A 25,527-nucleotide genomic window follows, 5' to 3' on the forward strand; every position below is an offset into this window, starting at 1 on the left:
ATCCAGGTGCGACCCTGGAGCACTAGAACCAAAAACACCAAAAGGTCTTTTATGTTTTTACAACTGATCTGAAGATTTTTTGTTTTTCTTATTTGGGTATAGGGAAGTGACAAAACACTACTTTGGAATTTCTGTAGTCAGAAAACCCCATGCAGTGTGCTCTAGCTGCTGTGTGTCTGTCTGCTGTTAGGTATGATTCAAAAATGTAATTGTGTTAAACACATTGTGCCCATAGAGCACACTGCATAGTTGTTTGTGCTACTACATGTGCACATAGGCTAGTTAAGTTTATTCTCTAAAACATCTGAGTGCATGCATTTTAGACCGTGTGTTGTTAAATTAGGATAACTGTTACATGTGTGACTGTTAAATTTGTTTGTCTCTTGCGTACGTCACTTGGCTATTTCCCATATAGACACAGTCTCTATGTACAGGAACAGGGTTGCCACCATCCCAGTTGCTCAAAAAATAAAAAATAAAACGTGACGCGCCATTGCCGCATCCACACCCGCGACCGCTCGCACCTCATGTTTGCTGCTGAATGAATGCAAATGATCATAATTGATGGATAACTATGCCCGTGAAAAGACATCAGCAATCAGGCGCCAAGAAAAAAGAAAAAAAGAAGATGAAGACGAATACCGTGCATCACTTTCAGGTAGGCTACATTCATAATCCTGTGAAACATTTTTGGGTGTTGAGGTAAATAACGTGTTTTAATGTCGGTAATAATTTCATCACCACCAAAGCATCTAATATTCTCTCCTAGTTTCCATGTTCCCTTACGAAAATTAGCCATGGTTTTACATGAATAATAATAATTAAAAAAAAAAAAATCATGGTTCTTGTAGCCATGGTAACCGCAAATGAACCATGGTCTTGTTACTTAAAATAATAGTTTACAAAGAAGTATTAAGAATAAGATAATTTATTATTATTATTTTTTTTTTTTTTTTTTTGTGGTTATAAAAACAAACCTAAGCCAACAACAGCCTTTAAAATGACTTAAAATGCATTATATGCCTATAAACAATGAGGCAACCCTGCTGAAAAAAAACAACAAAAAACAATAGAACCATCACGGAAACCGTGAAATTACATGAACTGTACATAAAAAGTGTGTGTTTGTGTGTGTGTGTGTGTGTGTGTGTGTGTGTATGAAGGTGTAGAGAAGACTTTTGTCAAGTTTTATGATTTTTTATTTATTTATTTATTTTTTGTTCAGAAATTCAGTTTTTCTTTTCGTTGCCTCAGGGTTACAACATTGTGCGATAAGGGGCAAGGATGCAGGGGTCCACGGCTCCCATCCCTAACCAGGATTTCCCATTGACAATACATACGGGCAAATAATGTGTGAGAAAAAGGGAAGATGCAAGGTTCCTGGGTGCACAGGAAAACCCAAAGTGATATGCAAAAAGTGGTAACACTTTACAATAAGGTGTCATTTATTAACATTAGTTAATTATTAACTAACATGAACAAGCAATGAACAATACATTTATTACACTATTTATTAAACTTTGTTAATGTTAGTTAATGAAAATACAGTTGTTCATTGTTTATTCATGTTAGTTCACAGTGCATTAACTAATGTTAACAAACACAACTTATGATTTTAATAATGCATTAGTAAATGCTGAAATTAACATTAACTAAGATTAATAAATGCTGTAGAAGTATTGTTCATTCTTAGTTCATGTTTACTAATGTTGTTAACTAATGAACCTTATTGTAAAGTGTTACCCAAAAAGTGTAACGTGCACCTCTGTTTCACAGCAGAGAAGAAGTGCTTTTTGAAGTTTCACATGGAGTAAAATCTCATTACATGAAGTACATGATATGACACGACACACTACATCAGGGCTGGGAGAATTCGGTCCTGGAGGGCCACTGTCCTGCAGAGTTAGCTCCAACCTGGGGTGGTCAAAAAAAATGTTTTATCAATAAAATTTTCGCAAATAAACCAAAAAATGATGTGGAATAATTTTTTATCATGTACCATCAAAATGTGTGCAGTAGAGGGATATAATAAAGATATAAAAAGATGATGCACTCACGTTACTTATGAACATAGGCCATAAGATTAACAATGTGTCTCTATTTCCTTCCACCGTAGAAAAATGAAGCTAAAAAGGCCCAGACTTTTTTCCTTTTTTCAGTAGAGATTTTGAAGTGGAGCAATGGTATCAAGATGCCACTCAAATTCCGGCAGACTCAATCAGAACACCACACTCCATTTTTATAGCACCAAAACAAACTAAAACCAAGCTTAATAGAAAACACATAAATCAGCATGATAAGAACTACCTAAAATTATGGAAACCATTTTTTTGGCAAATATTATTTGAAGAGTGATTAGATTTTTTTTTCGTTTGGCTCACATACCTTTCATTTACAAGGGTCAGGTAAGGTTTCTGGTCCTATACTGCAGCCAGCCACCAGGGAGCGATCAAAATGTTTTGGCTTCACTTTTCAGGATGCTGCCCAGCAGACTCTTACATTGCTGCATTGCTGGTCAAAGAGGGACAATAAAAAGAATTAAATATGTACTGTGAAGTAGATATGATGATTTTGTGTAATATAGCTAATGGCAGTCCACATATTGTAGCTAGCTAATTAATAACAATTTAGATGAATATAAGTTACAAAAAGAGCCTTCTGTTACATTAACTTTTTAATAGTTCACGTAGGCTAATTGACCCATAGATATGCATGTATATATCTATGAATTGACCCTTCTCTTGTGGCTTTAATGTGTTGTGACAGATCACTAGCGCCTCAGTTCAAGCGGCGCATGAACCGATCATCTCTTTACTAGTTTTAGCATGAAATAAACATGAATGAACATCTGAAGGTATCTTGTTTCAACCGCAGAAAGACGTCAATGCACACAATTTTTCAAGTTCAAATCCACCGACGTTAATCTACTAACCTGTCTGGTTAGTTTATTGGACAAAAATGGCAGATTCAGCTTTATGATTGGTCAGCTCGCCTGTCAATCAAACTCCCTGCAAAGGGTCAGTTTTCAGCATCATGGAGCCTCGAGTCCCCGACTAAGTTTATTAAAATGTGAAATTATAGTGATAACAAATGAATCAAGTATAAATGTAATAGAAAACTGTAATAGCAAATAAGTTTCAAGACTAGAGACAGACTATTCTCGCCATTAGAATAGAGATCCAATTCTCGCCATTAACAAACCATTAACAATGACTTTTGCCTCAATAAACTCCTGATTTGCTGCTTATTAATAGTTAGCAAGGTAGTTGTTAAGTTTAGGTATTGGGTAGGATTAGGGATGTAGAATATGGCCATGCAGAATATGTGCTATATAAGTACTAATAAACAGCCAATATGTTAATAATACGCATGCTAATAAAATTGGTCCCTATACTAAAGTGTTACCAATGAATGTAAGTATTGACATCTATTGTATTGTATCTAACAGATAAAGTTTGTTAAGATCAGAGTAGAGGAAAGAAAATCCCAAAAGAAGTACAGTACAATATTTGCAGAATGCAAGCAGAGGAAGAAGGCAACATGCAGGAAAAAAAAAAAGCCTCCAGTCTTCTGAAACTATACATTTTATATGCTGTGCATACATTACAGGATGTGACTAGGGAAAGTTCCTATTGAAGTTCTTGCAACCATTTAATGATGCTCTCAACATAAAAAATATATACCCTAGCAGGTCTTACTAAGTCACCATGGCCCATGTAAGGTACACAGGATAACTTAAAAAGCAATTGTGGTTTTAACACCTTCAGGGAGAAAATAACAAAATAAACATATCAGTGGTGTTTGTTTTATTCCTGAATTAATCTGCATTTTTGAATGAATCGGCTGAATAAATGTGACTTGAGAGTAATTAGAGAGAAATTATCCTCTGTGCATATAATGCTTTTTTTAAGTGAAAAACTTTGGGAAGCATAAACCCACACTTCAACCTCCCTACGTTCAAACCAAATCTACGCCCTCGGAACTCAGTGATCCATAATGTATTCTGTTCTTTGTAAAACAGCACTGCATTGATTTCACCTTGCTCTACCAGTTGAGCAGCCGAAATGCTGTAGTGTCTACAAGTCTGCAAGTTTGCTTAACAGTCTTTATATTAAATGTGCCCCCGCAGCAACACACTCCTCCCACCATCTCTTCCTGTTTTCGTCTTCTATCAGACATTCAGTTCTTTGAGTGGCTAAAGACGCAAAACCTAACTCAGGAATGATGAAATACCTTCATAATACCAATACCTTTCTTCTTGTGTTGGTTTGCTTATCACTAACTGGGTATGTATTTACTTTTTTTGTCATTTGAAGCTGGCTTATTGTTATCTTTGACGTGTTTGGATCTAAACTACAATGTATCAGTAGTTAAACTGTTTAGGAGTTGAGGCGTAATTTTCATAAAGTTACAGTATTACAGATACACTATTACATTTTTTAAAATTAGTTTAGAAGCAGTATTTGAAGTAGGGTTTACTGGTGTTGAGAAGAGAGATAACTGAAACTGAAAAAAAGAAGTGGTGTTGTGGTGCGTTTGCATGATTCTGAATTCTTATGTGACCTTATGTGCCACCATTTGTAAGACCACGGAAGAAATTGGACATTAACACACAAACCGGTTTCATTTAAATTTAAACCCAATGTCATAATATCTTTTAATATATATCTCAAAGTTTCACCCCTTCAAACCGATTACTTAAAACAGTATTCGTAAAACAAGGTGGTGTATCCATCCAAGCTGAAATGACTGCAGAAAAGTCGAAAGGGAACTAAAAAAAATTCAACAATTTCAGAACAAGTCCATTATAATTGATAATTTATTATTATAATTTTATCATTTCTGTTGTAGCAGTCTACAGTACCAAATTTACCATATAGCCTAATTTATAAGCTTTTTAGCAGAAGCAGTTCCATGCCATTAATATGCTGTAATTCTCAACCACCTCTGAACTTTCTCCTTCTGTCTGTCAGAAAGGCTTTATTCATCTTACAAATACTACTGGAGCAAAAGTCCACAAACAAAAACACATGCCCACGTGTTAAAAATGAATCATTATCTCTGTGGCAAGCCCACTTTTCATTAACAAGCATGGGCATAATGTATTTATGACTAAACAACTAAAACGATTTCATAAGATATGCATATATACTATTAAAAAACTTTTATTCTGGAACACATTTTAACGTTTTATGTTTATCACACTAAAAGTGTTACAGGAAGAGGTTAGTGAGGTGTGCCCAATTCTGCAGTCACTCCCACTCAAATTATGCAAAAAAATGTAGTATTCTTGAACCAAGCACTAGCCTACTACACTCTCACAGCATATCATAATTCACATTTCTGTCTTTTTTCTACCCAACTAAGGTTTCAGATCTAACTTTAAATCTGAGATAGATTTAATTTCACCCAATACACACTTACACACACACACAAAACAATATTGATCCCTGCTATTATTCATAGCTGTATGCCAAAACACATGCTTTTATTTAGCACATTTAAGGACAGAAAACTTAAAAAAAAAATATATTTAATCTAATTTGATAGTCATAATATTAGATGTAGGCTCCCTTGAGAGATGTGCAAAGTGCCATACACAACCGTCCGTAGCTGCTTTGAGATGTAAACTCAGGTGTAGAACGTCACATTTCCAGTTTCGCCCACGGAGCCTCTGCTGTCAGTGTTGGGTGTAACAAGTAATACGAGTTACGTAATCAGATTAAACTAGTAAAGTAACACATTACTTTTTAATGTTACTTTGTTTTCCCATTTATTGACTGACAAGTCTCCTGACCCCATGTTGGGAGAAATCAGAAGTACAGAGGTGTTGTGTGCGCTGTGTGAACATCATCTTACTGTAGTTCTACACTAAATGTCAACATGTATTAATTCATCTCACTCACAAAACAACAGATTTAGTATTCCTCAAAATGAATTAAACAGTGAAATGCAAACTCAGAATGTGACGCAAACCTGCAATAATTAAATATGTCAGATAACACAAATGTATCTAATCCCATTTTATTAACCAATGTCTTTGCTGCTGACCTTTGATGATCCAGTTCAACCATACTAATAAGCAAAAATGACTTTAGATAAACTAACAATTGCGCTTCATTGTTTTGTTTTATTGCTGGAGAGTGTTGACCCTTCTTCTCCTGCGTTCTAATGTACAGACGTGAATTTACTTTTCCTTCAGCCTGAGATTTATTCATTACACTTTTTGGTGTGAAAGGGCTTTTACATTTGCTATAAATAGAACTTCTTATATTAAACACAAACAATCAAGCCCTGCTCATATTTTAAAAGTAACGCAAAAGTAGTGCAAAAGTATAATGCGTTACTTTCCATAAAAAGTAACAAAGTAACGTAATTAATTACTTTTTTAGGGAGTAATGCAATATTGTAATGCATTACTTTTAAAAGTAACCCCCAACACTGTCTGCCATTGACATTGGCTTATACTGCGACCCAGCGGTATGACATTAAATTATCAATACATATTTCCCTTTCTAAACAGAAATGTTTATCAATAACAAAAAAATTAACAAAACAACAATAATAATAATTTTAATGTTAACTCTGTTAACAATGTTTTAATGTTAACTCTGTTAACTTTAATGTTATAGTGCAACATCCATAAAATCCATCCATAACACTGCTTAACTACTATATTAACTTTATAATGTGGTTTTATTACGTAATGGTCTATTTTCTTTTAAAACTAAATTAAGACATTAGGAAGAATGTTAGGAATTAACAGCTGCACTCATTGCATCTCTTGTTTTTAAGTGTAAAGAAGTGGTGAAAGGTTGTTGTTCTGCCTAATCTTTTGTGCTTTTGTGTTGCATAAATGAAGACAGTCAATGCAATGATGTGCGGTTTTGTTGTCAAGGAGGCACACCTGTCTTTGTAGGGTGTGTCTTGATTAGGGATGTGCCCGAAGCCAAATACCTTATTCGGAAAGGCACGGATAATGGCTTCAACACAAAATATAGCTGCAAGCAGCGAGGGCAGGCCCAAGCCGTTAGTGCAGCTTTATTAGTTAACATGAACAATAATTATATAGCATTTATTAATGTTAATTAATGCTTATTTTAAAATGTATTAATACATTATTAGAATGTAAAGTTTTATCTTAAGATTAGTTTATGTACTGTGAATTAACATGAACATTAATATTTTTAAATGTTAGTATTAACTAAGATTAAAAAAAGATTAATAAATGATCTAAAAATAGATTGTTCATTGTTAGTTCATGTTAGTTAATGCATTAACTAATGTTAACCAAAGAGAACTTATTGTAAATTTTTGCCAACACATTTTATGATCTATACCCATTTTTAATAATTATTTTAATAATCTGTAAGCATTTGTGAAATAGTTTTGCCTGCATTTCAGCTTAGTCTTCATCTGTGAGCCGTTTACTGTTACATCCATGAGATTATGTAAATTCAGATGACATTTCACAGGATGTCATAGGTCAGTATCAAATGAGTTTCAAATTATTATTTGCCGCACAAAAATTTATAAGTCCACATGTATGTATCTTTTGATCTTTTTTATGTTGTAATTAATATAATTATTAACCTAATTATATAAAATTATATTGTCAGTGCCCTACAAATTAAAGGAACACTCCACTTTTTTTGGAAATAGGCTCATTCTCCAACTCCCCCAGAGTTAATACTCATTAATAATGAGTTTTACCGTTTTGGAATCCATTCAGCCGATCTCCGGGTCTGGCGATAGCACTTTTAGCATAGCTTAGCATAGATCATTGAATCCGATTAGACCAGTAGCATCGCATTCAAAAATGACCAAAGAGTTTCGATATTTGTCCTATTTAAAACTTGAACATTTCAACACCGTTCAAGCTATCCAAAAGCCATTCGCAATTTAAGTTCCTGAATGTTTTCGCGTCATGTAGACAAAGTTTGGTGTGTATAGTATAATTCTCCTCTGAGCAGTATGCATTAGTTCACAGCCATCCCCCCACACACAGAAGGAGAGTGACATCAGATGTCTGACAGTTTTATTTAATTTTCTCTTATCCATAGAGTTTTGTAAAGTCATAAAACTAACCATATTTCCTCAGAATGACTTTTTCTATGTATATAAAAAGTTTTGAAGTGTTTGGAAGCTGCACTATTGTCAAGATACACGAAAATTACTGCTATTTTTTTTTACTGTTACTTTAATAAATCACCATTGCCACACCGTTCGAGATATCCGTTCGCAATTTAAAATCTTCAGTATATTGGCATCATGTTGACAAAGTTTGGTGTGAACTACTTGTTTCTGCTTGGAGGAGTATTAATTTATTTACAGCCTGTTTTCTCAAAAAACAAACATTTAAATAAAAATAGCTGACTTCCTGTTGGTCGTAGCTAATGACTGTAAATTAGAAAGTTGTCCGGCTTAATAAGAATAATTTATGTCCTGAGTTTGGTATCTGTAGCTAAAACTAAAAAGGTGGCGCTATAGAGTGCCTCTTCCACGCCTTTTTATGAGCTTTTGCCAGTGTCTATCTATCATTAATACTCATATGCGTGTTGAGTTTCATGGAATTCTAAGCATGTTATCTGCCTCAAAATCACCGTAAAAGAATATTGAAGTTTGACACATTGCCATGGCAACAGTATTTTACATATCAATATTCCCTTCACAGTTTTACATCGGCCGTGTTGTGACATTATTCTGATGAAGTTTGAAGCAAATCGAGTAAAATTGAGATGCTGAATTCAAAGCATTTTGAAAATGACACACTTCCTGTTGCCAGTTGGTGGCACTATAACTTTCAGTCATAATAGTCACATCTATACGATCGGCATCATACACCGAACAAAGCACTGAAGTTTGATCAAAATCAGACAATGTATGTGGACGTTATTAGGCATTTCCTGTTTCTCATTTTTCGCCATAACTTCTTCGCAATTTAGCATCCCTAATGTCTTGAGATCATGTTCACTGAGTTTGGTGGCAATCGGTTGGAAATCCTCAGAGGAGTATATCAAATTCCAGAGCATGCACTTTTTAAAAAGCCCTAAATAGCCGACTTCCTGTTGGGCGGAGCCTATGACACGCTGCGTGAAAGTTGTTCGGCTCAATGAGATCTATATGTGTACCGAGTTTCATATGAATACGTGCAAGTATGAGTGACCTATAATAAGAATAATTTATGTCCTGAGTTTGGTATCTGTAGCTAAAACTAAAAAGGTGGCGCTATAGAGTGCCTCTTCCACGCCTTTTTATGAGCTTTTGCCAGTGTCTATCTATCATTAATACTCATATGCGTGTTGAGTTTCATGGAATTCTAAGCATGTTATCTGCCTCAAAATCACCGTAAAAGAATATTGAAGTTTGACACATTGCCATGGCAACAGTATTTTACATATCAATATTCCCTTCACAGTTTTACATCGGCCGTGTTGTGACATTATTCTGATGAAGTTTGAAGCAAATCGAGTAAAATTGAGATGCTGAATTCAAAGCATTTTGAAAATGACACACTTCCTGTTGCCAGTTGGTGGCACTATAACTTTCAGTCATAATAGTCACATCTATACGATCGGCATCATACACCGAACAAAGCACTGAAGTTTGATCAAAATCAGACAATGTATGTGGACGTTATTAGGCATTTCCTGTTTCTCATTTTTCGCCATAACTTCTTCGCAATTTAGCATCCCTAATGTCTTGAGATCATGTTCACTGAGTTTGGTGGCAATCGGTTGGAAATCCTCAGAGGAGTATATCAAATTCCAGAGCATGCACTTTTTAAAAAGCCCTAAATAGCCGACTTCCTGTTGGGCGGAGCCTATGACACGCTGCGTGAAAGTTGTTCGGCTCAATGAGATCTATATGTGTACCGAGTTTCATATGAATACGTGCAAGTATGAGTGACCTATACATCAAGATTTCAGACTGTGTTCCAGGGGCGCTGTAGAGCCCTGTGCTACGCCAGGTCCCAGCCTCTGCGGTGTCCTAATGACCATAGATTCCAATGTGTGCAAATTTTCAAGAGTTTTGAGCATGTTAAGGCCCCCAAAAGCCCCGGATAGTCGAGAAAAAAAAAAAAATTCCAAGGAAATCAATGGGCCCTAATAACGGATTTATCCGAATAACAGAAGAAATATTCGCAGACACAATCACATATTTGTTGGAACAGCACTACATTAGTGAGGTCTGCGGTTGTTAAGATTTGTGCAATAGTAATTGCTTTGATAGCGTTTGACACAGTTTCGTTACAGATAATATCATGGTGATTTGTCTAAAAAAAGTGGTCTCCTCAGCAATAAACTATCCGCGCGCTCATTTTTTGATTGTTGCCTGTCAGTGCCGGCGAAGCAGTGTTGCCAGATATTGCTAACAAAAATAAACACAACCAATCTCCTGAAAAATGCACCAAAATAAGTTTAAATCTTGTATTTTGCAAATAGGAAACAAAATCCCTAACCTCCACCTTGATCCTCCCACTTTATTAATACCCTAATTACTTTATTAAAGCTGTTACATTAAGTATTAGTTAAGTAAACTAACTAGATTTGGCAACATGGCAGAGCAGAGTGGAGGCTGCACTTGCGCCAAGCCCCTTCACTCCTGCGTTTCGCAGCTGCTGCGAGTCAGCCACATGAATTTATTCAGGGACATGATTTTAAATAATTTTTCATAAGGTTTTCAAATTTTATTTTTGAACATGAAACATTTACGGAGGTCTGGACCTCATAGCTGGCTATGGGCCTGGATGTGTAAAGTGAATGAGTGTAAAAACACATTACATTTGCCCTTTTCGTGAATGGCATTACATTTAATTATGCAAGACGAAGAAAAGCGATGTTTGATCAAGGCTTTTGGAGGGTCCAAATTATTTGTTGCGCTCTGTTGATAAAAAAAAAACAAACAAAAAAAAAAACTTGTAAATGATCACAGACTGCCGCAACACATGATCTAAGTTACTTAAAGTTCAAGCGAGCTTTATTGTCATTCTGCTATGATAGGCTACTGAACACTTTCTTTCCATTTCTGTTTCTTTTTTTTTCTACTAGTGCTCTTATTTAATATTATGGATGCTTGTCTCTTGTCAGATTTGGACACAAAGTTTCACTGGAAAATAAGAAGAATAAAGTTATTTTTCTTTTTTGATAAAGTTTTAAATAGAAGATATTTACAGTTATAATTTTAATAAAAAATAATACTTTCTTTAGTTATACAAGGCATATTTGTTAAATGAAAACTTCGAATCGAACAGATTTGCATTTAAAATGGTATTTTCATGTAATTTGACGAACTTCCGGTTTAAGCCACGCCCACTTCCGGATCTATCCGAATACAGATACAGATTCAAATAATTTTGAGATTGTCACAGATACAGATACAGATACAAATAACGGCTCCGCTGCACACCCTAGTCTTGATGTTATCAGCTGATTCGATCTTTGTCATTGTTCGCCATAACTTCTTCGCAATTTAGCATCCCTAATGTCTTGAGATCATGTTCACTGAGTTTGGTGGCAATCGGTTGGAAATCCTCAGAGGAGTATATCAAATTCCAGAGCATGCACTTTTTAAAAAGCCCTAAATAGCCGACTTCCTGTTGGGCGGAGCCTATGACACGCTGCGTGAAAGTTGTTCGGCTCAATGAGATCTATATGTGTACCGAGTTTCATATGAATACGTGCAAGTATGAGTGACCTATACATCAAGATTTCAGACTGTGTTCCAGGGGGCGCTGTAGAGCCCCTGTGCTACGCCCAGGTCCCAGCCTCTGCGGTGTCCTAATGACCATAGATTCCAATGTGTGTGCAAATTTTCAAGAGTTTTTGAGCATGTTAAGGCCCCCAAAAAGCCCCGGATAGTCGAGAAAAAAAAAAAAATTCCAAGGAAATCAATGGGCCCTAATAACGGATTTATCCGAATAACAGAAGAAATATTCGGCAGACACAATCACATATTTGTTGGAACAGCACTACATTAGTGAGGTCTGCGGTTGTTAAGATTTGTGCAATAGTAATTGCTTTGATAGCGTTTGACACAGTTTCGTACAGATAATATCATGGTGATTTGTCTAAAAAAAGTGGTCTCCTCAGCAATAAACTATCCGCGCGCTCATTTTTTGATTGTTGCCTGTCAGTGCCGGCGAAGCAGTGTTGCCAGATATTGCTAACAAAAATAAACACAACCAATCTCCTGAAAAATGCACCAAAATAAGTTTAAATCTTGTATTTTGCAAATAGGAAACAAAATCCCTAACCTCCACCTTGATCCTCCCACTTTATTAATACCCTAATTACTTTATTAAAGCTGTTACATTAAGTATTAGTTAAGTAAACTAACTAGATTTGGCAACATGGCAGAGCAGAGTGGAGGCTGCACTTGCGCCAAGCCCCTTCACTCCTGCGTTTCGCAGCTGCTGCGAGTCAGCCACATGAATTTATTCAGGGACATGATTTTAAATAATTTTTCATAAGGTTTTCAAATTTTATTTTTGAACATGAAACATTTACGGAGGTCTGGACCTCATAGCTGGCTATGGGCCTGGATGTGTAAAGTGAATGAGTGTAAAAACACATTACATTTGCCCTTTTCGTGAATGGCATTACATTTAATTATGCAAGACGAAGAAAAGCGATGTTTGATCAAGGCTTTTGGAGGGTCCAAATTATTTGTTGCGCTCTGTTGATAAAAAAAAAACAAACAAAAAAAAAAACTTGTAAATGATCACAGACTGCCGCAACACATGATCTAAGTTACTTAAAGTTCAAGCGAGCTTTATTGTCATTCTGCTATGATAGGCTACTGAACACTTTCTTTCCATTTCTGTTTCTTTTTTTTTCTACTAGTGCTCTTATTTAATATTATGGATGCTTGTCTCTTGTCAGATTTGGACACAAAGTTTCACTGGAAAATAAGAAGAATAAAGTTATTTTTCTTTTTTGATAAAGTTTTAAATAGAAGATATTTACAGTTATAATTTTAATAAAAAATAATACTTTCTTTAGTTATACAAGGCATATTTGTTAAATGAAAACTTCGAATCGAACAGATTTGCATTTAAAATGGTATTTTCATGTAATTTGACGAACTTCCGGTTTAAGCCACGCCCACTTCCGGATCTATCCGAATACAGATACAGATTCAAATAATTTTGAGATTGTCACAGATACAGATACAGATACAAATAACGGCTCCGCTGCACACCCCTAGTCTTGATGTTATCAGCTGATTCGATCTTTGTCATTGTTAATTGTTGCAATCTCAAGTGAGTGACAGGTTGCTGGAGGTGAAGAACAGTGATATCATTGCGAGAGGAAGTCAATGTTTTTGATTAAAGATTTCGTATCATTCATTTTTGATTAAAGTTGTTCTCAAATCAATCGCTAACACAATTCATGCCACAGTTCACAATTTTCTCACAACTATAAACACAATCTCACACCAACTTATACAAACCTCAAACTTACATGTCAAAAAAAATTGTCAAAAATATATCCTCTTTTGTCATAACCAAACAGACTACTTACTGCCTAGAGAACACTATAGTGAGATCAATTCAAAACACTTTTATTGGCAATCAGGAATTACAGTATACAACATAAACAGAGTGGTGCAGATACACAAAAATTCAATAATAAGATTTAAGAAAACGTAACTTTTATTACACTACTGTAAAGGAGATCTTGCAGTAAATGAGTAGCACTAGAAAAAAATCAAACGCCATAGAATTGAATATGAACTCAGTACATATAACACAATTCAGTATACTGGCATGTATAGTACAGTAAAATAAATATATATATTAATTAAATACAGTGAGGAAAATAAGTATTTGAACACCCTGCTATTTTGCAAGTTCTCCCACTTAGAAATCATGGAGGGGTCTGAAATTGTCATCGTGGGTGCATGTCCACTGTGAGAGACATAATCTAAAAAAAAAATCCAGAAATCACAATGTATGATTTTTTAACTATTTATTTGTATGATACAGCTGCAAATAAGTATTTGAACACCTGAGAAAATCAATGTTAATATTTGGTACAGTAGCCTTTGTTTGCAATTACAGAGGTCAAACGTTTCCTGTAGTTTTTCACCAGGTTTGCACACACTGCAGGAGGGATTTTGGCCCACCTCCACACAGATCTTCTCTAGATCAGTCAGGTTTCTGGCCTGTCGCTGAGAAACACGGACTTTGAGCTCCCTCCAAAGATTCTCTATTGGGTTTAGGTCTGGAGACTGGCTAGGCCACGCCAGAACCTTGATATGCTTCTTACAGAGCCACTCCTTGGTTATCCTGGCTGTGTGCTTCGGGTCATTGTCATGTTGGAAGACCCAGCCTCGACCCATCTTCAATGCTCTAACTGAGGGAAGGAGGTTGTTCCCCAAAATCTCGCAATACATGGCCCCGGTCATCCTCTCCTTAATACAGTGCAGTCGCCCTGTCCCATGTGCAGAAAAACACCCCAAAGATGATGCTACCACCCCATGCTTCACAGTAGGGATGGTGTTCTTGGGATGGTACTCATCATTCTTCTTCCTCCAAACACGTTTAGTGGAATTATGACCAAAAAGTTATATTTTGGTCTCATCTGACCACATGACTTTCTCCCATGACTCCTCTGGATCATCCAAATGGTCATTGGCAAACTTAAGTCGGGCCTGGACATGTGCTGGTTTAAGCAGGGGAACCTTCCGTGCCATGCATGATTTCAAACCATGACGTCTTAGTGTATTACCAACAGTAACCTTGGAAACGGTGGTCCCAGCTCTTTTCAGGTCATTGACCAGCTCCTCCCGTGTAGTTCTGGGCTGATTTCTCACCTTTCTTAGGATCATTGAGACCCCACGAGGTGAGATCTTGCATGGAGCCCCAGTCCGAGGGAGATTGACAGTCATGTTTAGCTTCTTCCATTTTCTAATGATTTCTGGATTTTTTTAATTTAGATTATGTCTCTCACAGTGGACATGCACCTACGATGACAATTTCAGACCCCTCCATGATTTCTAAGTGGGAGAACTTGCAAAATAGCAGGGTGTTCAAATACTTATTTTCCTCACTGTAAATAAATTAAGTGTCCTCTGCCAAATTGCATTACAGTATTTGTAATGACCATATTTGCCATTCTATAGCAGTTTTTCTTAGTCTTTTGACAAAAGACTTTCTTTACTTCCCCCTTGACAGTCACCTCTCAGTCCTGCAAAAATACAGTACATGTAAGATGAACTTGGCTATAAATAAATTTAGCAGTTACATGTTTGACGGTCTACAACATGTGCTACAATATATACAATAGTGAAAGTTCTCTGTGTACTGTAATTATTATGTATGTAAGTAGTATAAAAACTCTGTAAATGAGCCTACTTCATGCACAAGAACATGGGCAACTATAGTGCTTTCTATTTCATCAGGAACAAATATCCTTTGACCCTTGTCCCCTTCATTTTTCTTCCTGAGATTCTTGGTGTGTCATCAGTTTTGCTACTTAATACTTAATGTTTACACATGGATAAGTGTGCGCATTTTCAGTTAATATTGTGATGCTTGAGTTAATTATATTGTGTACTGTAATTATACATAATTATCTTGTAAACATAGTGAATGAATGGTTTGTGAAATTGGGCAAAATGAACCAGTTATAGTGTGTTAGCAATCGAGAAAAACTGTAAATTACCGTAAGTGTTACTCCTCTGATAGAACATAGCAGGACCACCTGACGTAACAGAACTGCTCTGGAGCTGTGCACTGATATAAGTTGCGGTTCCAAATGTCATATTATAGGCTACACTTAGCCTATGAATTTGTACTCAAACATCCAGTTTTTTCTTCATCTAACATCTGAGTCTGATAGCCCCTCCTCCACTACATAAGAAAGGCTGTGACAGTTGAGTATATTAAGAGTCCAACATTCAGCACTTCCATTTTTGGTTAATTAAGTGCATCATTGGGGTATTTGAAGTACAATTTTTCTTTTTGGATTCTCCAGTGTAAACACACTATGCGCCTACCCTCCTTATTTTGCCATGTGGAAGTAAACTATTCCCTGTGTATCCAGGAACATGATGTGTGAAGTCACGCCCACCATCCGTTTATTATCTTAATTTTTCTTTTTAAATGTACAGCCATTAATGGGTCTACTTCCCAATCAAATGTACAGGGCTGCGTTTCCTAAAAGCATCTTAAGCTTAAGTACATCGTAGACTCATTGAAACCAATGGAGCTACGATCAACTTAGGCTGATGATACATGGGGCAACCTTTTGAGCAATATTTCTTGGGCACTTTTCCATTGAGAATGGGTAACAAATTTCTATCTGGATATTTTAGATCGGTTGTGGGCCCTGTGTCTCACCTGGTTGCCCATTGACAGCAGCTTTGCCCAAAGTTGCCCAGCAACATTGCTCAAAAAGTTGCCCCGTGTATCATCGGGCTTACGATGCTTTTGGGAAGTGCAGCCCAGATTGTTTTAACATGTCAGTATAGAACCTCAGTAAGCCTAAATCAACTCATCTTTGTAGCCTGGCTCTTATTTTCTTGTGTTATACTGTCAGACAGCTAGCTGATTTTACATGATGACTTACATTTTGTCTGTGACAGAATAGTGAATAGTGCTTTCTCTTGGTTACATTTCATCCATTTCTTTCATTAAAATTATAGGGTTAGGTGTGAGAATATATTATTTGGTCATTATATAACAATAGGCATCACTGAAAAGTCTCAGCACAGCTACAGTATGTGGTGTGTGTGTGTGTGTGTGTGTGTGTGTGTGTGTGTGTGTGTGTGTGTGTGTGTGTGTGTGTGTGTTTGTTTGAGAGAGAGAGAGAGCAAAGTGTGGTGTGTTTGTGTGTGCAACAAGATGGGAATTTGGCACATAAGTGCTTCGAATCAAACTCAGAAATTATTTTGCAAAATCATAAAAAGTCTTTGATTACAGAAATGTTCCTAATATATTTTACAGTTCCGTGACAACTGTAAACGGAACAGCTTGAATCACTTTAGGGGGTTGTAGCTTGTTTTGTTTTTAAAAATTTTATTCACCTCGTATTTTGAAAACTTTTTCCATGTCACTGTCTCACTTCAGTTCCAGGTGTTCCATCCTGTTTGATATTTGGCAGTTTTGAGTGTGTTTCATTTCGCTTTTAGACTCACCCACACACACACACACACACACACACACACACACACACACACACACGTTTATTTCTGTGAATTGTGGAGACTTTCCATAGACTTCTATTACTTTTATACTGACCAAACGATATTTTCTATCCCCTAACCCTAAACCTACCCCTTACAGAAAACCTGTGTGCATTGTTACACTTTCAGATAAACATCATTTACTATTCTTAATAATTTTTTTTTTCTCTTGTGGGGACTGCAGGCCGGTCCCCCAATGTAAAAAATTTCAGGTTTTACTGTCCTTGTGGGGACATTTGGTCCCCATAGTGTAGCAACAAGTACACACACTCCTCAGGGAATGCAGGCTGGCATTTTGAAGTGCTGTAGTGGACAAGGTAAAATTATATGGAGAGACCCTGGACACCTCAATTTTGACAGAGTGAGCGAGACTACTTCGTGTATACTCCAGGGCTGTATCCAAAATCGCCCCCTATACCCTCATTCACTGTTCCCTACATAGTCCACTCATACAGATCACTTCAAGGAGTGAATGAAAATGAGTGAGTGAATACGGACACTGAGTGCACCGGAAGGACTGCCGCTTTAGCATAGTTTGCTTGCCGTTTAATAATCATTTGAAACGGGCAGCTCCAGTAGTATCTTGAACCCTGTCACCACGGAAATTATGTATAAACCCTGGTTAAACAATTTAATAGTCAATTTACAATGAATTTGTATCCGTGTTGTATTATGCCGTATTACGGCGTGGACGAGTGCTTTTAAAATAAATGAATGGATGATTCAACTGCGGGCGCAATCTTCTGGCAAAACACAGGAATTCATTCGGCGCATGACTCTCACAGTGCATTTATGGGTTATCTCTAGCCATTGAGTGTACATCGGTTGTACACTCGTTTTTGTGGTGCACTGTGGGATTGAATGAGTGCACTCGAGAACATCCACTATGGTTTCGGACACCACTAAAAATGGCTGTCGCCTCAAATAGTGTAATATTTGAGGATATAGGGCACGATTTCGGATACAGCCCAGATATACCATACTACACGATTTTGACGTCACCGCAAATCGCATGTCGAAAATGTAAAAAAAAATCAATCAACTCCATAGCGGATTCCAAGTGATCAAAGGCTTAGAAAGTTCCAGATCAGCTCATATTGCAAGGCTTCCACCTGGGGCCTGGACCATGAAGCCGGTTTAGCTGGTTAGTCAGGTAAATTTCAGTTTAGTTTGCACCAATCCTGGGTTTTAGGTAGCCTACCATGAAAGTTGCTTTGCTTTTAGCTGCGTTCATTGCTATAGTAACTTACACTGTACAGCTAACCTGCCCCGGAGCAAAGTGCTTGCTATTTAATTCCATACGAAAGGCTTATTTATCATCCATTTTTATTTTAATTCAAACATGTATTTTAGATTTTTATAGAAACTATGACAACAATCACATCTCACACAGAGATCGCACTGTCATAGTGTTTGGGGATATTCATGCATAATTTAAATACATAATAGCATGAAATCAGATTTAAAAAATAAAAAATTTTAGAAGAGAAGGCATCACAGTTGTCTGAACCAATGAGCATTCAGCTGTGTCGTCAGTCAGTCGTTTCCCATCATGCTTTTGATCAGCACAGTCGGTGGAGAGCAACTGCGTGCGACTGGTGAATCCGACACAGCCGCCTCACCGTCGCGAGAGTTTTTTGGCACACGTCAGCAAGGCGGACGTAACTCGGACACTTTTCTAACCGGCATGCATCTTGCGGTGATCACCGGTGATCGGTTCTGCGCAGATTTTGCTCATCTCAAACAAGCCTAATGATGGCACGGTTTAAAGTTTGGTTGACCAATCATCGGAAAGGGGCGTTTTATTCCCGCCCACATGCAGAGATAAAAAATGCAAGCTGTTTATTCATTTTCTAGACCTGAATGTAAAAACGGAAAATCAAGCATAATTCTTGTTTTTTCGAAAAATTGAAAAAAGGAACTGTGTTCTTATTTTTCTGTTTTTAATATTAAATTAAAAAACGAATCAACGGAAGAAACCCCGATTGAAATCGAACATTCAAGCTATCCATTTTCTACCCCTGAATGTAAAAAGGAAAAATTAAGGCGAATTCTTGTCTTTTCATGTTTTTGATAAACGAAAAATGAAAATGGTGCCATTTTCTCATGTTTCTGTTTTCAATATTAAATCAAAACAGGAATGAACACGGACTGGGACCCCATACTAATGCCTTTAAATTCCTCCTATTCTTTAATCTCTTAACCTTTAACAAAAGAGTTTTGAATCTCGCTGGCTCTCTCGAGAGAAGTGAAGGGTTAGGGGATAGAAAATATCGTTTGGTCAGTATAAAAGTAATAGAAGTCTATGGAAAGTCTCCACAATTCACAGAAATAAAAGTGTGTGTGTGTGTGTGTGTGGGTCTAAAAGCGAAATGAAACACACTCAAAACTGCCAAATATCAAACAGGATGGAACACCTGGAACTGAAGTGAGACAGTGACATGGAAAAAGTTTTCAAAATACGAGGTAAATAAAATCTTTAAAAACAAAACAAGCTACCGCCGATGTCACACTTTCATGTGCATGTGCTCCATTAACTCGGGATCAAACCTGAGTGGTTTGGTTTTGTCAACTCAACTTATCCTATAACTCTGAATTTGTTCATCTACCCTCATGGCACAGGTCCCAGGATTGAAGGCTACTGCAACATAATCGTCAGTGACGTACATCCGAGTCAGCGAGACTGAGGGAAGGGCATAAATAGGCTTGTTTGAGATGCGCCTCGCCTGAAATGTAGGCGAGAGTAGGCGGATGCAGTGAGGGGAGGAGTGAAATAAGCGCAGTCAAGACGGACAGTTCTGAGCTCTCGAAGTGAACAGATACAACAAGATCAAAGGCAGATATCACTTTATTCTCACTCATATGCTGTGCTGCTGATAAACATGGTATGGGGGAAGTTGTGGCCTAATGGTTAGAGAGTCGGACTCGTAATCCAAAGGTTGCGAGTTGGAGTCTCAGGCTGGCAGGAATTGTAGGTGGGGGGAGTGAATGTCCAGCACTCTCTCCACCCTCAATACCATGACTGAGGTGCCCTTGAGCAAGGCACCGAACCCCTAACTGCTCCCCGGGCGCCGCAGCATAAATGGCTGCCCACTGCTCCGGGTGTGTGTTCACGGTGTGTGTGTGTTCACTGCTGTGTGTGTGCACGTTGGATGGGTTAAATGCAGAGCACAAATTCCGAGTATGGGTCACCATACTTGGCCGTATGTCACTTCACTTTCACTTTCATAATTTCAGTTCTGTTGCTTTTATATGAATATAAATATGATGAACAAGACACTCAAAGTGCTTTCTATTTAATTCCATACGAAAGGCGTATTTATCATCCATTTTATTTTAATTCAAACATGTATTTTAGATTTTTATAGAAAATATGACAACAATCACATATCTCACACAGAGATCGCACTGTCAGTGTTTGGGAATATTCATGCACAATTTAAATACATAATTGCATGAAATCAGATTTAAGAAAAAAAAAATTTTTTTAGAAGAGAACACAACATCATGGTTGTCTGAGCATTAAGCTGTGTTGTCAGTCAGTAGTTTCCCATCATGTTTTTGATCAGCGCAGTCGGTGGAGAGCAACTGCGCGCGACTTGCCCTCTTTTTCTTTTCTCTTTCTGTCAATTTTAAAGAACTTATATTTTACATTTATTTCTTTGTTATCTATTAATCCTTGAGTATTTTATTTTATTTATTGATTTATTTTTTCATTGAAAGGTATGTTGTTCGTTTTGTACATACTGTTCTTTTCTGTTTTTTATCTTTTATACTGTATTCTTTATTATTATTGCAATAAAACATTTTTTTTAAAATTAAAAATTAAATTAAAAAAAAAAAAAAAGCAACTGCGTGCGACTGGTCAATCCGACACAGCCCCCTCGCCGTCGCGAGAGTTTTTTGGCACAAGTCAGAGCAAGGCGGACGTAACTCGGACACTTTTCTAACCGGCATGCATCTGGCGGTGATCACCGGTGATCGGTTCTGCGCAGATTTTGCTTATCTCAAACAAGCCTACTAGCCTATATGAAGTGGAGCACAACCGCTACTATGTTTTCCTAATTTCTCTAAAATCTCTATCCTATCTTTTAATGTTGCTATAGCCAGGGGGGCACATAAGTGGTCCGCAGGTCCGCATGCGCGACCAAAATCATACAGCGCATTTGCGGACCAACATGGATGACAGCTGTTAATGCACATTACCATTTTAGATCGACAAACTGTACCGTATATGATTTGTATTCAAACTGAAAGCATAATCTAGGCTAGCCGCTGCCGTTTTCAAAGCAAAACTGTGACATTTCATTCACTGACGCTCTTCCATCAGCAGCGCAAAACCCGGAAGGGCATATACTTACTTGCTGGCAACCCGCCAAAATAAAAGCTCGCTGATTTTACATTTGAAAATGATGAAAATTAAAATAATAATAATAATATATACTAAAATATTAGCATTTTATTTTTAAGTTTACTATAAAATAATTGTATTTGAATGTAATGCTCCCTTCTCATTTTAAAATAAAATTGTATTATCACACTTGATTATTTAGTTTATTATTTTATTTAAAAAAAAAAAAAAAAAAAAAAAAAAAATGAAAATCCAATAATATTATTATCACTATTATTAATTTTTTTTTTTTTTTTTTATAGTTATATTTTATGGGTCACACTACATGCTGTGGCCCGTGTGAGGACCAAACCAAATCTCCAGGTTCTCATATGAGAAGCAGGCTGAAAAATGTATGTGCACCCCTGGCATATTCGAACACACTGGAGTATAGTTTACAAAAGCAAATGACTTGGGTGTGGCGTGAGTGATCTCTGACCAGGTACGTCATCCGTCATACGTCATCCAACACCAGGATAAGTTTTGTGTAAAGCAGACAACGTTACATCTCCACATCTGCATTCAATGGCTCTCATAAAGAGCTCTGCACCTGAACCCTTAATTAAACCGTGACAAAGTTAAAACAGATTAAAGCCAGTTGTATTGTCGTTGGTAATCTCTCTTTTTTGCGGTCTATTTGACATTCAGTCCATGAAGTGAACAAGGACACAAACAGAGGAATAATGAAGTTTCAAAATATTAACACTTTACTTCTTGTGTTGGCTTGCATCTCAGTTACTGGGTATGTATTTACTCTTTTGTAATTTGTAGCTGGTTTGGGCTACTGTTGTCTGTGTTTAGATCTTGAATTATTAAACTACAGTGAATTGAGCGGTACTCTTTTTTTGTTGTTGTTCTATTGTTTTGAGTAGCCTATTATTCAGTACTGAGTGTAAATGCTCAAAGTCCCTCACACTGTTAAAATATATATTAAAAATAAAAAAGATTCATGAAATACTCCTCACTTGACCGACTGTAAGAGAACGTCCGGTAGTAGATTCATAGTTAAGTTAGCTGGTAAAATTATTTATTTGAACTGCTTGGATTACAGTTCAGAATCAAATGTAAAAGACGAAAAGAGAGAGTATAAAAGGTGAAACTGAGAAGGTCTTTACGCCTCTTGTTGCATCAGCCATTTCAAATTGACTTATACCACTAAACATCATGTGAAAACCCTAACTTTACAAGCATGTCAGACATTTTTCTTGTCTAAGCAGTATAAACATACTTCGTTTTCCGCATTCTGCTCCGTCTCGCACACATCCGGGTGCGCACAGCTTTTTACTCCGCTGGGGTGGATAGTGTCCTCGTACTGTGCTTGCATTCACCTGCGCATGCGCTGTTGCATGTTAAGGCTAGACGGGACATTTGTCTGAGAAGGGATACAGCTGCGGCTACTGGGCGTGCGCACATCAATATAGCGTAATTTTTGTCACACTGTACAAAAATAATTACCGTTTTTGCATTATTGTAAGGGGTAGGTTTAGGGTTGGGTTGGGCTAGGTGTAGACGTTAATAAAACACAATCTAATAGGTGGAGAATTTAATTTAATGTGAGAGGACCCTCCTAATGAAATTTAAGACAAAAATAATGTTTTCGGACATGAATTTTATTTTTGTTTTGTTGTAAATTACTCACTTAACACTAAACTGCTAATAATGTAAGCCACTGGGACACTAGACCGCTGTGATTGATTATATTGCATTAATAGAAAGCCAAACAATATAACAGGATATCACAATTTCTCCCCTGCTCCTCCGGAGGTCTGTGCACGGCACGCCACAGTGTCTTTATGTTGTTAAAGTTTGGTTGTTTACCACATTCATAATAAATATTAATACAGCAAGATGCCCTGTTAAAATATATGAGATGTATGATATATTTGATCAAATTAAAATCATTATGACTGATGTGAAGGGGGAGGAGAATACTTGCGTCAGGTTTTTCGACAAGAAAGACAACCGCACAGGACGCACACTGCATACAAATATATACAAATTCGCAATGGTTTGCTAAATAATATTATTCTTGAGATCACAAGAGGCATGACTTAACAATGAAATGCATGCTTTGAATCCACTGATGTTTGTTTATGCATGCATGCCCTTTTTTGTTGCCTTGTACTGTACGATTTCTATGGAAGTGTGTGTGTGTGTGTGAGACATTTATTGTGAGGATATTTACTGTTAAGTGTGTATGTTTTCATTCGTACAATGAAATATTTCCTTGCATAAAGCTTTTTTAAAGGCATTTTATGCTTGTCATTTCTGTCACTTTGTTGTAAAAACTGACAAGGACAGTTAAGTTTGGAGGTTGTGATGTCACAAAATGACAAGGGGTTTAAGCACATATGTTTGTCTGCTTTGATCATGTGCTGCTTTTCTCTGTTTTGTTCTCTACATTAACTTGAAGCTACTGATTTGGTTTAGTATTGTGTTTGCAGGTTTGGCTACAAGTGTAAAGGGATCCTATTCTGCCTTAATACCATTTTTCATTTGAATAAACTAAACATGTCCCTGTACAACAGTTGATGCATATCAGGTGTGGGCTTTCAAGCTTTTACTGTAGCCTCTACAGTTTTCAGTATGTGTTATTTACATCTGGTGTGGAGGCTCTTTGGGGATATTATGAATGATACTGAATGATTCCGATCAGTCATTGGCTGTTAAACTGTCAGGGGTAGTTTGATTGGTTGTTTGAGTCTGCAGGTAGCTTGGACTGTTGTTGCCTAAACAACACCACACAGCACACTCCTCCCCCTTTTAGAAAAGGACTATTCTCCTCCATTATCTTATTATCCATTCCATTTTCAAACTGAATAAGGATCCAACTGTTAAAACAATGCGAGTAAATCCCTTTCTTCTGGTGTTGCTTGGTATCTTACTAAATGGGTATGTAATTCCTTTTTGAAATATGTAGGCTTTATTCTTGTCTGTGGTGATTGGGACTGAAATTAATGGCCCAGTTGAGAGGTAATTTCGAGTCATTGATGTGTGTGTGTGTGTGTGTGTGTGTGTGTGTGTGTGTGTGTGTGTGAAAATGTACTATTTTTTTGTGATCTACATTTTTCCCCCCCTGTCATCTCCCGAATTATCCTGTAAAACATCTCTCTCTCTCTCTCTCTCTCCCTCTCATTTAACTGTGCATTAAAAATAAACGCAGATCATATGGTGTCAAGATGAGCTCATGCACATCAACAATGAGATGTCTGGCATACTGAAACATTATGCCGAAGGTTTTGTTGTGATGGAAAAAAAACTTGTTTCAGTATGGCCCTGATCCTGTTGCAATAGGCGCCAACAGTTTCTCTTATTTACAGAGGTCTTGTAAATACATGGAAGTAAAAGAGAGAATGTCGAATGTAAAATGAAACTTCTTACATTACTGACAGATATACTGTATCCGTCTTACCATTTTCCTATTTTATCACTTTGGGTTTGTCCATTAGTTGACTGAATACACCGCACAGGTTAGACGCCATACTGAATTTTAGGCAGATGAAAATGATCCTTAGCTATAGTTTTTGCAATGACATGTATGTGTAAAGATCCAATACGTCGTGTCATTTTCACAACTCACAACTTTCAAAACTGTTTCATCAGCTGAACATTCAGTATGTTGTTTAACAATACTACAATACTTCTATCCCTAATAGCCTTATTTTCATTACTTTCAAAAATTAAATATGGCACTACGCAACTAAAACAGTTAATTAAAATTCATATGAAAATGAATTTCTAGGAATAGATTTAACCCTTAGAAGCTTTTCTAAACGTGTTGAGTTTGCTACAGTATTTGGGTGTGTAAGATCACTGCAACACTTCAAACTACTGCAACAGTATTTGCATTTAGTCTATCTAAATTTGATAAGTAAATTCCCTCAGAAAAAAAAAAAGTGATCAGCTTCACTTTATCATTCATGTTCTCTTATTGTGTTTCCTCA

General features: G+C 36.8%; 1 protein-coding gene and 1 long non-coding RNA gene across 4 annotated transcripts in view; one reads left to right on the forward strand and one right to left on the reverse strand.

Moving 5' to 3' along the window:
* Positions 1-1,234: 1,234 nt before the first annotated feature.
* LOC131540761 (uncharacterized) lies at positions 1,235-25,522 on the reverse strand. Of its 2 annotated transcripts, XR_009271346.1 has the most exons (4): positions 22,812-25,522; positions 2,386-2,511; positions 2,058-2,268; positions 1,235-1,914 (listed from the first exon to the last, which is right to left on the reverse strand). It is a non-coding gene; the product is annotated as an uncharacterized LOC131540761 (long non-coding RNA). The 2 variants fall into 2 exon arrangements; XR_009271345.1 differs by having other exon boundaries at positions 2,058-2,511.
* Positions 4,142-25,527, forward strand: part of LOC131540759 (globoside alpha-1,3-N-acetylgalactosaminyltransferase 1-like) — a 29,444-nt gene continuing 8,058 nt past the window's right edge. Inside the window, exon 1 of one of the 2 annotated variants that reach the window (XM_058775992.1) lies at positions 4,142-4,286. In XM_058775992.1, coding sequence (XP_058631975.1) covers positions 4,222-4,286 — 65 coding nt within the window. In that variant the 5' untranslated portion in view covers positions 4,142-4,221. Of the gene's footprint in view, positions 4,287-21,918; positions 22,326-25,527 lie in introns of those variants that run through there. The other variant, XM_058775993.1, reaches the window with a different exon arrangement.

The sequence above is a fragment of the Onychostoma macrolepis genome, chromosome 05, assembly GCF_012432095.1.
Source record: "Onychostoma macrolepis isolate SWU-2019 chromosome 05, ASM1243209v1, whole genome shotgun sequence".
NCBI classification, from domain to species: domain Eukaryota; kingdom Metazoa; phylum Chordata; class Actinopteri; order Cypriniformes; family Cyprinidae; genus Onychostoma; species Onychostoma macrolepis.